The 13,801-nt window shown below is 48.4% G+C and overlaps 1 protein-coding gene across 1 annotated transcript; it reads left to right on the forward strand.

The window, feature by feature from the left end:
- Positions 1-5,924: 5,924 nt before the first annotated feature.
- On the forward strand, positions 5,925-6,947 carry LOC136456680 (vacuolar protein sorting-associated protein 28 homolog 1-like). The gene has a single exon (XM_066456618.1). The coding sequence runs from the start codon at positions 6,142-6,144 to the stop codon at positions 6,781-6,783; it is 642 nt and encodes a 213-aa protein (XP_066312715.1). The 5' UTR covers positions 5,925-6,141; the 3' UTR covers positions 6,784-6,947.
- The last annotated feature ends 6,854 nt before the right edge of the window (positions 6,948-13,801 follow it).

Consider the following 13,801-nt stretch of genomic DNA (forward strand, 5'->3'; position numbering starts at 1 on the left):
CTAAGTTCTTGTTGCTATCTCTCAAAAGTTTTGTTGTAGAAAAGAAGCATGGGCCTATGCAAAAGTTATGCATAAAAAAAGAGAAGAAAAAAATGGACAAGTGTCCTGAGATTATCCTAAAACAATGGGTACTCAGATGTCCACTTGAAAAAAAAGATAAATAAGATAGCCCATGTCCTCTTGCGAAAGTATTTTTCTAAGTTTCAAAAGAGAGATATGTTTTCAAGAGCATAGTAGAATTAGGTTAGCCACCATATATATCCACCATACATCCACACACATGCACATCTTGATTTGATTAGTATGACTCAACTCTCTTTGGAATCCGAGGTTTGACTTCATAATATATGTATTGCAAGTATGCTCTTTCATGCTTTTTCCACTCCTATGAGCTCCACATGAAACCTCAGTTATAGGAAGAGACATGCATAACATCACTATTGCCTTGGTGAGGATCCACAAATACCACATACATTGAGAGACTTGAGAGTGTCATATAATAGAAGCTCTGAGTTTTATTTCTAAAATCTATAAAAACTCTGGAATAATGGTTGAGCAAAGAACTTGAGACATAGTGCTTGACTTGATCGTTCTGTCTTTCAATTGCTCAAGACCTAAGTGAAGGCTAAAAAGCCCCATGGTTGAAGGTAATATGGGTAAGTTTAAAAGTTAGATCAATTTGTTCTAATCTAGAGGAGAGTTCTTGTTTGAACGCATGTGTACTTTTGAGGAGTGAAAGCATCGACGCAACTCCTAATCCATTTACTGAGTTTAGTTTTGCTAAGGGACTAGCAAAGGTTAAGCTTGAGAGAGTTTGTTGACTGGTAGTTAACAACCATTATAAACCATCAATATAACATGCATAAGGGCATAAATATAATCACCAACAAAGGTCTAGGGATTTAAACTAACAAATTCCATGAGTTTTGGTGAATCTATATTTTCTGCAGGGTTTATCTAGAAAACCGTCAAGGTGGACCTAGATGTCAGAATTAAGCACGCTTATCCACAATGAAAACAACCCCAGAAGGTTTTAGAAGACTCGAGAGGACACCACACCGAAGCGGAGGGTGAGACGTCGCCAGGTGGGGGCCATAGGTCGACCGACCCTTGGGGCCCACCTGTTAGCCCCCTGTTGTTATGTCGGTTCTCCACCGCCTCCTAGATTGCATCTACGTCGCTTATTCAAGTCGGTTTGATCTGAGGGCTCAGGATTGACGCTCTAGCCTATATATACCAGCCCCTGCCACCCCCTGAGGCATAAGTCATTTGAGAAGATAGAAACCCTAATCATCTTCAGAGCTCCACCATATTCTAGTGCATAGCTAGTTATGCTAGGTCTAAAGGGAGGCAAGCATGCTTCGCTTGGATTCCCGATCGTGTCAAGAGCGTGGTTTGGTATAAACCTTGTACCCCCTCTTTTTTGTATCTCTAATTACTTTTATATGTTTGCTACAATTGTTATGACATTCATGTTCATATTTATCATATTCCTAGTTATAATGTTCATCGTCTACTTTGATTATATGCTTAGTATAGTTAGATTATCATAATGTTCATGCATAAGTTCATATAGCGCTTGCCCCAAAAGTACACGGGGTGAGTGATCGACATTGTGTAAGCATGAGTGCTTATACGTTGTTTACCTATGGATACACCCTATATTACTGGGCCATGTGGTAGATCGTGGATGTGACACTCCCGTTGAGTCCTTTGTAGTCCACTACCCGAATATAGATATACAAGTAGGATCTAGTTACGAAGGAAGACAAGCTCTGTTCTTAATCTTCCTTAGTAATATCCCTTATGTTTAGATATGAAGTTGATCTTAGCCTATGATTACTAGGTGTAATTGCACTAATCATCGTATGCTTTGACTTGTAATTAAGAATGACTTAGGAAATTATTCCTCTAATATTCTACTTAACCATGCTAATGCCATAGAAAGGAGTACTCTAAGTGATCAATGATTAGTTATTATGCACTATTCATATATACATTTATCTTTTGACTTACCCTTGTTGTGAGTAGAATATTGGTTATGGTTTACTTCTCCATCAATAGCATAAGTTATCAATACATGTCCTTGCCAGACCTTCCCTGTGGTAAAAATGTAAATAACGATACCTTGAATACTCTCGGGTAAAGTGCTACAATTGTATATTATCTGTGCGCTTATAGATTCCTTTCATTTATATATATTCTTCCTAGTCACATAAATTAATAAAAGAACTACTCTAGTAGTAATACTAGGTAGTACCAACAAGTATTTCTGGCACCAACACTAGGGATGACAACTTAGTAAAAGATGCTAAGGAATATCAACAACATAGGGTGACTACTTAAACAAGTGACACATTAATAAATACCAATAGCGAGCTCATTGAAGCTCAACATTCGGTTTGTCAGCAAATCGACAATACTTTATTGGTAAGACCGTAACTCTTTCATCCGATTTTTTGTTGTTTCTATCGGTTGCTATGAAGTCGTCTTGTGCCTGGTAATCACCTTTTGGGATTTTAGTCCCAAGTTAGAGCACGCTCCAACCATGTGGAGAACACCTCAAGGATGTCCTAGGATGCCCCCCTTTGCCACCTCCTTAGAAGGCCAGTGTGGGCATCCAAGCCAAGTAGAGGGCCATGGGCCAATCTGTATCAAGTTTGAGTCAATCTCAGACTTCAGGAGCAACCTCTGCTAAAAATCGTCACCCAAGACACAATAGGACACCATTCTTATCATTCTATATACGAACACAAAGCTAAGAAGATATGTTTTCCCATGTCAATGGTTTTACACCAAAAAATTCTCAGAGTTTATTAGAAAATATCAAAATAAGTGGGCATCCAAAATCTGTTAGGTGTTGCATCACCCTATTTTGAGTTGTTGGGCCATATAATGTGTTGAGGTTCCTTAGAGATGCGACCAGGGGTCCTTGGCCGCTCTAAATACTATATATTTAGTAGGCCGTCATCTAAGGGCGTGCTTGGTACTCTTGTTAGATACTGTGTCACCTAGCCAGCAAGAAGCTGGACACGACTAGCTGTTTGGTTGGTTTGCCTTGCTTGCCTCGATTCCCTGCGCCGCATAAGTTATAGTTTGAGATTTTGTTTAGATTAATCGATCTTTAAAAAGTCTAGTCTTAAACCCTAAATCCTAATTATTGACTCAGCTTGTGCAACAAAGTATATATAGATTATATTATCAATATGCGTCGTTGCAAAGATTGTCAAGCGACGGAAGTATGCTTCTGTAAATGATCTCAAATGTTTGTATCCCATATTTTGCCGTCTAGCGCTAACGACGCCTAGGCCACGAGGCTCTAGAGTCTGAACAAAAGAAAACTCTAGAGTTGTTTGTTTTTTAAGAGCAAAAACTCTAGAGTAGTAGCATAGCTACCTAGCTTGCCCGTTTGATCAGTGTCCAGCTATGTGGACAGTACGGGATGCGAAGGCTTCCAAATCCACACGTTTCGGGCTGTGGGAGGATGGAGTCAGACCCGGCCCATCCTATCCTGTCTGCATGCTAGCTTTCTCGCTGCCATTACTTTGGCGGCCTTTTGGGCGTCAAGGGTAGAATCTGTGCGCTAGTTGCAGGCCCGGTATAACTCAATCAAGCAACCCCGGTAAACAAGATTGTACGTGCTGCATATGCTCCTAGATGCTTGTTGTGAAAAAGTTGCACATGGCGTAGCTGCACAAGGGTTGATTTGTGATGCGGTACTGTTCAGTGTTCATGGATCTTGCTGACAGTATTCTTCAGTCTCCAAGCAACGTGCCAACAAAACAGAGAAAGAAGAGCATATCATGGTTACTGGAGCAGCACGTGGTCGTGGCGGCGTGGCGCACAGTGTCCAACGATTCCAATCGATTGGCAGCGAGCTTTGTAGAGTTCCTGCACCAAAATGGACAAAATCACGAAGAGTCTGTCAAGGGAGCACTCGGGCGTTTGAGGCCCCAAAACACCAGATTTTTAGACCGATTTGGTCATCCAACGGCTCATGGCTCTTTTCTTCCTCCTCACGATGCACTGTCGCCGTTGTCGCCCCCGCCCCCGCCGCGGCACGGTAGGGTCTCGTCGGAGCTCCGGCGAGACCCTACCGCACCCGCGGCAGCCTTCATCTTCCCCTCCCTCCTCCCCCACTACCGTTATCTTCTTCAACTCCAGCGAAACTCCCCCGCCTCGACCAGACCCGGCCCCCGCTACCATCGCCAAGGCCCTAAACCGCATGGCCACCATCCTCACTATCTAGCCTGCTTGCCTCCCCCTGGTCGACCCCTTCTATAGCCGCCGGAGTTGGAGAAAAAAGAGGGAAGAGGCTCGTTGGAACCCCTAGCCACCGCTGACATTGTCTTTGTCTCCGATGGACACAAATCCAGGAGGAGGAGGAGGAGGAACCGGCCTACCTGGTCAGCACCGACGCCGCTAGGACCCCCCGCCGCCGAAGGGGAGAGAGGAAGGAGCCGCGTGGGGAGGACCGCCGAGCACGTGTGCGTCGGGGAGAGGGAGTCGGGTGTTGGAGAGGGATAAAACACTTGGTTGGTGTTTAACATTACTCATCATGAATTGTGTGTTTGGTTGGTGGAGTCAACTTATGCTTCATGAAGTGATGTATCATGAGTTAATCCTACGAATTTTGATAGAATCAACCCCATTTCTTATGCATATACTAATTATTAGCTTGTAAGGAATGAGTGGTGATGGATCAACTTGTTCCATTCCACAAACCAAATAAAACAGTGAGGAGTGAGAAGAAGATGAAATATCTAGAGAACTTGTTTGGAACGGAGAAAAAACATAGTTATTTTGGAGAATTCAATTCATATCGGAAAAAATCCCATGGGACCCTATGAAACTAAGGAATACTTTCCGATAGTTCATTTGAATTCATTGGATTAGACTAATCCAAAGGAGTTTTAAAGGAAACTATATGTTGGTTTAGCCTCATTGTTTCGCTTTCTGTGTTTTTCTTACGTTCGAAAGATCTTTTTTCTAAACTTTCCTTGCCTGTAGGGTTGTGATATGGCATTCAGTCTCGATGTTTTTTTTTTCTATTATTCCTTCATATTGTAAAGAGAGAAATTCCTACTGGGTTTAAATCGCTACCGGATGATGTTGTTTTAGTTAATTCTTTGTTGTATCTTGATTCTCGTGGTAAACTCTTGTGTAGATGCCTAGGCATCCATCAGGCATTATTTGCATCCAGTACATCCTACCTGGCCAAGCATCTTACTTTGGCTATGCGTTAATCTTTTAGTAGGATTTTAATAGCCAAGGGCCTAATTCAGAGTAAGACGCTTCACTAGGCAGGTACATGGGGACAGGGGATTGTTCCCTGTCCCTGCCCCCATGAACTCCCCGCCCCCATTTCAAATCCCATGGAGATTAACCCAACCCTATATCCCTAATAGAGGAATTAAGGCTCCATAATGCGTCCTAGGAAGTTTTGGTGTTATATCATGTGACATTTCCGAGGTACGGGGATGGTCGTTGTGGATAATTGAAGGGTGATGCTCTTTGCATGTTGGCAACAAATTTGTGGTGGGGATTGATTCTGCAGTGATTCTGGTGAGAATTGAATATTGAGCAGTAATGTTGAGAGTGTTTTTTTTTACTCCCAGAAATCAAGAAGTGATTCACATCTGCTTATACAATCAAAATTTGTATAGATCTTTTTTTTTTTGGTCTGGCAGAGAAGTATTGCGTTCAGTTTCTTACCTAGCAATAGATCGATCTCAAAGCAGAAACGTCCTGTATAAATGTGCCTTACTGCCTTATGCTTCGACTTTTCGACTTTTCGCGTGTTTCGACTAGCTACGACTACAACTAGCATGGACGTATGTTTTGACTTTTCGTGCGCTATAGACCTCGAACAGAAACTGCCGTGCAATTGGCGTTGCGTTTGTTTTGCGTAGAGCGATCGCTTCAGAGGAAGGCAGAACAAACGCGTAGTCGTCGTCCAATCCGTTTCAAAATCTCTCCACTAGTCCAGTTTACACGTAACCCCCTCGCGCTTCTTCACAATTCCCAAATCCATCCTACCCCGATCTTCTCTCCTCTTCCCCCAAATCACGGGCACCGCGGCAACCCTAGTCCCCCGCGATCCGCTCGCCGGAGGGAAGGAGGGATCCCCGGCCGGCGCCCATGGAGGTGAAGCTGTGGAACGACAAGCGCGAGCGGGAGCTCCTGGAGAGCTACGCGGACCTGTACGCGATCATCAAGGCCACGGAGAAGCTGGAGCGGGCCTACGTCCGCGACCTCGTCTCAGCCGCCGACTACGAGGCGGAGTGCCTCAAGCTCATCTCCCAGTTCAACTCCCTCTCCTCCTCGCTCGCCGGCGCCGTCACCGTCACGCGCTTCGTCCAGGCGTACCGCCTCGACTGCCCCGCCGCGCTCAACCGCCTCCTCCAGTCCGGCGTCCCGGCCACCGTCGAGCTCCGCGCCGCCTCCGCCTCATCCGCGCCGGCCGCCACCGCCGCCTCCGCCGCAGCCATCGCACACTGCGTGCAGACCTTCATCACCGCCATGGACGCCGTCAAGCTCAACATGCTTGCCAACGACCAGGTCCGCCCCCTGCTGCAGGACGTCGCCACATCCATGGCCAGGCTCGGCCCCCTGCTGCCGCCCGACTTTGAGGGAAAGGTCAAGGTTAACGAGTGGCTCGGCAAGCTGCATAAGATGGGGGCCGCGGATGAGCTCACCGAGACGCAGGCCAGGCAGCTCAACTTCGACCTCGATTCGGCCTACAGTGCCTTCTTGGCTGCGCTGCCCGCTGCTGGTCTGTAACCGGGCAAGGATCTGCCAGCTTGATTCTTATTTGGTTGGTTCGTTCTATTATGCTTTTGGCACTGGAGCACTACTCTGTACTCTCCACTACTGTAGTACTATAGATATCTGTAATTTCGGTACTGCTATTTTGTTGTTAATAAGAAAGTTCTGTTTTCTTTGTATACAGTAAATATGTTTATCGCATGATATACATTCATATTATAATCAGCCTGTTCGTTTCGACTGAATTGGCTTATAAGCCTATGGCTAAAAGTACCTGCTGACTGGTTTGGTGACGAGAGAAAAACACTGTTCAAGCCATGGATTATAAGCCAGATACGACGGAATAAGCCGAAACTGAACATGCTGAATGCTTGCAAATGGCCTGTTTATTTGGGTACATTTATGTTATTCTATTCTCTGTGGAACGTATGAAAAAATTGTTCTCTCCCATTATATGTCATTATCTTTCTACTTGCATGAAGCCATGAATGATCTATTCTCATCTTTGGGTTACAAACAATCTAAATGAAGAAGAATGACTTAGTTGAGAATTGGGGGTGCTCTTCGAGTAGTTTGAAGCTCGTTTGATTTGGGAATTAGTTGTTTATAAACAGTGGGCATGTTATGCTCACTACCTTTGTCGGGGACTAATACTAGGGTACCCGAAGAGGAGGAGCTAATAACCATCAACATTGATTCATCCGACCAGTCAAGAGCGTGACTACAGCTCCAACCGACCCCTAGGCGCGCAAGCTTCGCCTCGCCCGACCTCTGGAGGCGTGCTCCGCCTCGCCCGACCCTGGCCGCTCCCGACCCTTGGGTTCGTGCCCCACCTCGTCCGACCTCTAGGGGCGGGCTCCGCCTCGCCCGACCTCGAGGTCGCAGGCTCCGTCTCGCCCGACGAAGACTCATGCCGCCGCCGACCACTCCAGGTTAGGCGTATGGGCCTGGGTCAAAATTCTGACACCAAGGAAGAGACCGGCATGCCCCGATGTAACCTGTGGCCACGATGGACCATACCTGAGGGTTCACATCAAGAACAACGTCGGGCGTGCCGGTGCTGTTCTGCCTAACCATCGTACGAACGCTGATAGACGCGTCAGTTCATCACGATGTCCACCGAGACGGAATGGAATACTATGACCGACAGACGATGGCTACGCGTGGCGCCAGTGACGGACAGGGCCACGATGGGGAGCAGCCACTATTAACATCTACAGGGTCGGCAAGACCCGCATGAAGGAGAAGGACCCGGTGATCCTAATAGACTTCTTCTCCCTCTCATTCTTCTCTTTTCCTCCGCTGCAACCCTGCTTTCCCTTGGCCTATAAAAGGGAAAGCAGGGCGTCCCATGGACAGGATCGACCCATCGAGGACCGATCGAATCACCCCGAACTGATCACAACACAAGATAAACACACAAGGACACGAACACACGGCTGGGCATCGATTGAGCTCTCAGCACTAAGCCTGGGCGTTCGGGTTACCCGATTTTTTCGGGTTGGGTAATTCGGGTAATTTAAAATTCGGGTAATAAAAATTGCTACCCGATATTACCTCCGAAAAAACACTACCCGCAAATTCGGGTACCCGATAATTCGGGTTCGGGTTCGGGTATTACCCGATATACCCAAATTTACAGAAAACAACAAACTACACTAAATTTCAGTAGCGATCTATACATAATTTCAGCAGCAATTTGTATAGAATTTCAATAGCAATTTGTAGAGAATAATATATTACAGTCACTCATTCAAATAGAGAGAATTATATTCTAATAAAGTGATAAGTTAAATGGTTCAGCTAACAACACATGATGAATACAAAGACAAAATAAATCTTTAGGTAGTTCGGGTAGTTTGGGTACCGGGGGATATTACCCGAATTACCCAAACTAATTTCGGGTAATCAAAATCGCTATCCGAATTTGGGATCGGGTACCTCGGGTTCGGGTAATTCGGGTCCGGGTTCGGGTAATTCGGGTACGGGTAATGGGTATCGGGTATTTTGCCCAGGCTTACTCAGCACCCGTTTACTCTTTTCCACCAGAGACTTGGGATCCTTTCCCTCTATCGCCCGTTTGTACCCCCTACTACAAACTTGCAGTGCTAGTAACATGAGCAGCAGTAATGAACTGGACGTAGGGACTTTTTGCTCGAACCAGTATAAACCTCGTGTCCTCTAAGCACACCATCCGACCCAAACGTGCAATATTAGAAATGCACTCATCAGTGGTAACTCGAAACACCGACAGTTGGCGTGCCAGGTAGAGGCCTTTTGTGCGTCTCGACGTCAACTTTAGGTCTCAGATGGCCAGTCACGGTGTCAGCTGGGTCCCGGGCGTGCACGTACACTTCGAGAACCTAGACTTCATCATCACGATGGAGGGAGGGTTAGCGTAGGCTCCCGCCGCCGTCCAACCTCTTCACTTCACCGATCCTCAACGTGATCGCCGATGTGCTTGAGGAGCTGCAGCTCAATGCACCTGAAGGCCCACGCCCCTAGGATCGACCAGCTCCTCGGCTTCGACTACAGGTGGTTAGAGCACCAGCTCGGCGCCTTCCTAGGACCCCGACCGTCCCAGGAGGACCTAGGCCACCTCACCATCTTGTTCACCAACGTTCATGACACAGCTTGCTAGAGGAGAATAGCTCTCTCTAGAATACCTCATCCGAAGAGCCCCGACGGCCCCTCTCGCTTGGTCTGCGCAATGCCGCAGAGATCGTTGGCCACCTTGTGGCGCAACGCACTCCTCGGTCCCCTACGAATGCCAAGTTCGTGGGGATGACCGAATATATCATGAAATCTTTCCACTGACCTCCTCAGTAGGAGAGTCGGAGTCGCCCTCCGGCTCGGAGTCCAGCAGGAGGAGCCATCACCCCTCTCATAAATGTTTCATGGCACGTACCCCCGAGGGACACGTCGAAAGCATCCACAAGGAAGAAGCTACCCCAACAAATGACCTTGATGAGAAGGCCAAGGGGTATGCAGGGGCCCCGCCTCACCTATGGGTGGAGCAACTAAAGGCCCGACATCAAGAGCTTGAGGAAGCACAACTCTAGCTCAAGCAGGAACACATGGAGCTCGAGCACCCTGGAGACGGTGGGTGCACACGCCATGGCCCGTGACTGTGAACCGAACGATCATCGAGGACGACGAAGCCCTCCCACACTTCACCCGAGCGAGCCAGAACATCGTTGCCGCTGGCAGCCTTGCTCCTGAGGGCATCCGAGGACCACGACGCCCAAGGATCATCGAGCCCATCTCAAGATTCGCATGCTACTCGAGCGTGCGGTGGCATAGCAGGCCAAGAGCTTATTGTCCATATGACTTAAGCTCGACGTCAGGCAACTGCACACCCTCAGAGCGACCCAACAAGGACATGTTAGTCCAGCAGGCGCCGCAAGGGGACAGGTTGCGCACTGCGGTCCTGGTGCATGAGCGTCTTGGCTGCCACCGTGATACGCGCGACAACCTTGATGCCCATAGGTGTGCCCGTGGTGATATGAGGGAGGGGGCTAGCCACGGCTACTACCCTCATCGTGGCAAACGCTACGATAGTGGTGAGGACCGAAGCCCGAGCCCTGACTTACCAAGACCATAGGCCTTCGTCCGACACATCCTCAACATCGCTTTCCCACCACGGTACTGACCACTGATCAACATCTCGAAATACTCTAGGGAAATAAACCCCGGACTGTGGTTCGAGGATTATCGGCTTGCTTGCCAAGTCGATGGAGCGGATAATGATGATTTCATTATCCGCAACCTTCCATTGTTCATGGCTGATTCAGCACGAACGTGGTTGGAACATCTTCTGCCCAACAGAATCCAAAGTTGGGCGGACCTAAAAGAGATCTTTGTGGGAAACTTCTAGAGCACCTACGCTGCGTCTTAGGGAACCCATGGGATCTCAAAAACTATCGATAGAAGGCTAGGGAAAACCCTTTGTGGGTACATTCGGCGCTTCTCCTGGTAGTGCAATGAGCTACCCAATGTCGCCAACGTCGACATCATAGGAGCTTTCCTATCTAGGACCACCTGCTGAGTCCCTGGTCCATAAGCTAGGATGTAAGGGCCCGTGAACCACCAAGGAGCTCCTCAACATCGCCACCAGCCACGCCTCGGATGAGGAGGTGGTCAGAGCGATCTTCGACTGCCTCATGGGCAAGGCGAAGCAAGACAAGGACACCCACGAAGGTGCCTCCAACCGTCCTAGCAAGAAGAAGAACAAGCAGCGACGCGAGGGCTCGCTCGTGGCCGCCACCGACCGCAAGAGGGGTCGGAACACCACTAAGGGTACCCCAAACCACTTTGACTCGCTCATGCCCGAACCATGCCTTCCCCATCAAGCATCTATACAAGGACTATGGCCTCATGAAGTGATTTTTGTCCCAGAGGCTCCAACAAGGGGGAGAATAGGGGGGCCCCTAAGCCAGCCATAGACGACACCGAGGGGAAGGATGATGACTTTTCGATGCTGGATGGCTGCCTCATGATCTTCAGAGGGTCAGCGGCTTACAACTCCAAGTGCCGCCTAGAAGCTTGCAGTGCCGCGAGGTCTATATGATCGAGCCAACCGCGCCTTCCTTCCTCCGATGGTCGGCATCCGCCATAACCTTTGATCAGACCTGACCACCCAGAGAGCGTCCCATAGCTAGGGAGATATCCTTTCATGGTTGACCCAATCATCGGCACAAAATGGCTCACCAAGGTACTAATGGATGGAGGTAGCAGGCCTCAATATCATGTACGCCAAAACACTCGACGCCATGGGCATTGACCGAGCGTGTGTCCAGTCAATTGGGGCACCTTTCCATGGCATCATGCCTAGAAAGCTGGCTGTGCCACTCGAGTAGATTGATCTGCCCGTCACCTTTGGAGATCCATCCAATTATAGGATGGAGACCCTTACATTCGAGGTAGTCGGGTTCCATGGAACCTACCACGCCATCCTAGGATGTCCATGCTATGCGAAGTTCATGGCCATCCCCAACTACACCAATCTAAAGCTAAAGATGTTGGGTCCGTGTGGGTCATCACCATCTGCACCTCCTTCCAGTGCACCTATGAGTGCAAGGTCAAGTGCTGCGAACATGTCCACGACGATCGTCGCCTCCAAAGAGCTTGCGACCGTCAGGAAGGAGGTCGTTGAAGAAGCACCTGACCCCAAGTAGTCGGCCTAGGTCTTTTGAGCCTATGGAGGGCGCTAAGGAGGTCCTCATAGACCCTAGCAGCTCCAAGGGTAAAGTGTGCGCATTGGCACCACACTTTCCTCTGAATAAGAAAGCGCGCTTGTCGACTTCCTCCGCGCCAACAGAGACATCTTATGTGTGAAAACCCTTGAACATGCCAGGCATTTTGAGAGAAGTTGCTAAGCATGCCTTGAGGATCAGGCCAGGCTCCAAGTCAATGAAGCAACGCTTGCATCGCTTCGACGAGGGGAAGCGTAGGGCCATCGGTGAGGAGATTGCGAAGCTTTTGGCGACCGGGTTCATCAAGGAAGTATACCACCCCAAGTGGTTAGCCAATCCCATTCTTGTACAAAATTGGAGTGGGAAATGGAGAATGTGTATTGATTACATGGGTACTCAACAAAGCATGTCCAAAGGATCTATTTCCTTTGCCACACATTCACCAAGTAGTCGACTCGACCTTAGGGTGTAAAACCCTTTGCTTCCATGCATACTCCGAGTACCATCAGATCATGATGAAAGAGTCTGACCAGCTCATGACATTTTTCATCACCCATTCGGATCATTCTTCTTTGTCACAATGCCGTTCGATCTAAAAAACATGGGGGCTACATACCAGCGTTGTATGCTCAAATGTTTCGGAGACCTCATCGGGTGAACCATTGAGGCCTATGTGGATGACATCATGGTCAAGTCCAAATGGGCTGACTAGGTCATAGCCGACCTAGAGCAGACCTTTGCGAAACTCCAAGCAAACAACATTATGCTCAACCCCAAGAAGTGCGTTTTTGGGTCCCAAGGGGTATGCTGCTAGGTTTTATCATCTCCAAGCGTGGCATCGAAGCAAACCTAGAGAAGATCTTAGCCATCATGAGGATGGGCCCGATTCAGAACATAAAGGGGGTACAGCGAGTTACAGGGTGCCTCAGCCGTGCTCAGTCGCTTTATCTCACTGCCTCAGCGAATGAGGTCTACTCCCTCTATCGGCTTCTAAAGAAGGCCAACCATTTCAAATGGACGCCTGAGGTCCAGGAGGCACTTGATGTAGTCAAGCAGCTTCTAACGAAGGCCTCGATCCTGGTCCCTCTGACCGACCGAGAACCGCTTCTGCTCTATATTACGGCCACCATGCAGGTGGTCAGCGCTGCCCTAGTGGTAGAGCGAGAAGAAGAGGGACACGCCCTCAAAGTGTAGCGTCCCATGTACTTCATTAGCGAGGTCTTGTTCGACTCCAAGACCCGCTACCCCCAAATCCAAAAGCTCCTGTATGCCTGTCCTTATCGCCAAGAAGAAGTTGCGTCACTACTTTGAGTCACATCCAATGACAGTCGTGACGTCCTTCCCTCTCAGGTGAGGTCTTCCAAAACTAGGATGCCACTGAGAAGAATCACGAAGTGGGCACTCGAGCTGATGGGTCAAGGCATTTCATATGCCCCTTGGACGGCCATCAAGTCCCAAGTGCTGGCTGATTTCAGTTGTAGAGTGGATCGAGGTCCAAATGCTGCCAGTAGTCATCGACCAAGAGTATTGGACGATGTACTTTGATGGATTGCTGATGAAGAAAGGCGCCAGCACAGGGCTGGTCTTCGTTTTGCCCCTCAGGGTATGCATGATGTACATGGTTCGCATCCATTTCCCCTCCTCCAATAATGTGGCCAAGTATGAGACACTCATCAATGGCCTACGCATCGCTGTCGAGCTAGGTATCCGATGGCTCGACATCCAGGGTGACTCCTAGCTAGTCATCGACCAAGTCATGAAGGAATCAAGCTGCCACAATGCCAAGATGACTACATATTGCTGGGAAGTCCACTAGCTAGAGGACAAGTTCAATGGTC

Source organism: Miscanthus floridulus, chromosome 6, assembly GCF_019320115.1.
Source record: "Miscanthus floridulus cultivar M001 chromosome 6, ASM1932011v1, whole genome shotgun sequence".
NCBI classification, from domain to species: domain Eukaryota; kingdom Viridiplantae; phylum Streptophyta; class Magnoliopsida; order Poales; family Poaceae; genus Miscanthus; species Miscanthus floridulus.

Coding starts and splice junctions, on each gene's coding strand:
- LOC136456680 (XM_066456618.1), top strand. CDS start 6,142: ATGGAGGTGAAGCTGTGGAACGACAAGCGCGAGCGGGAGCTCCTGGAG.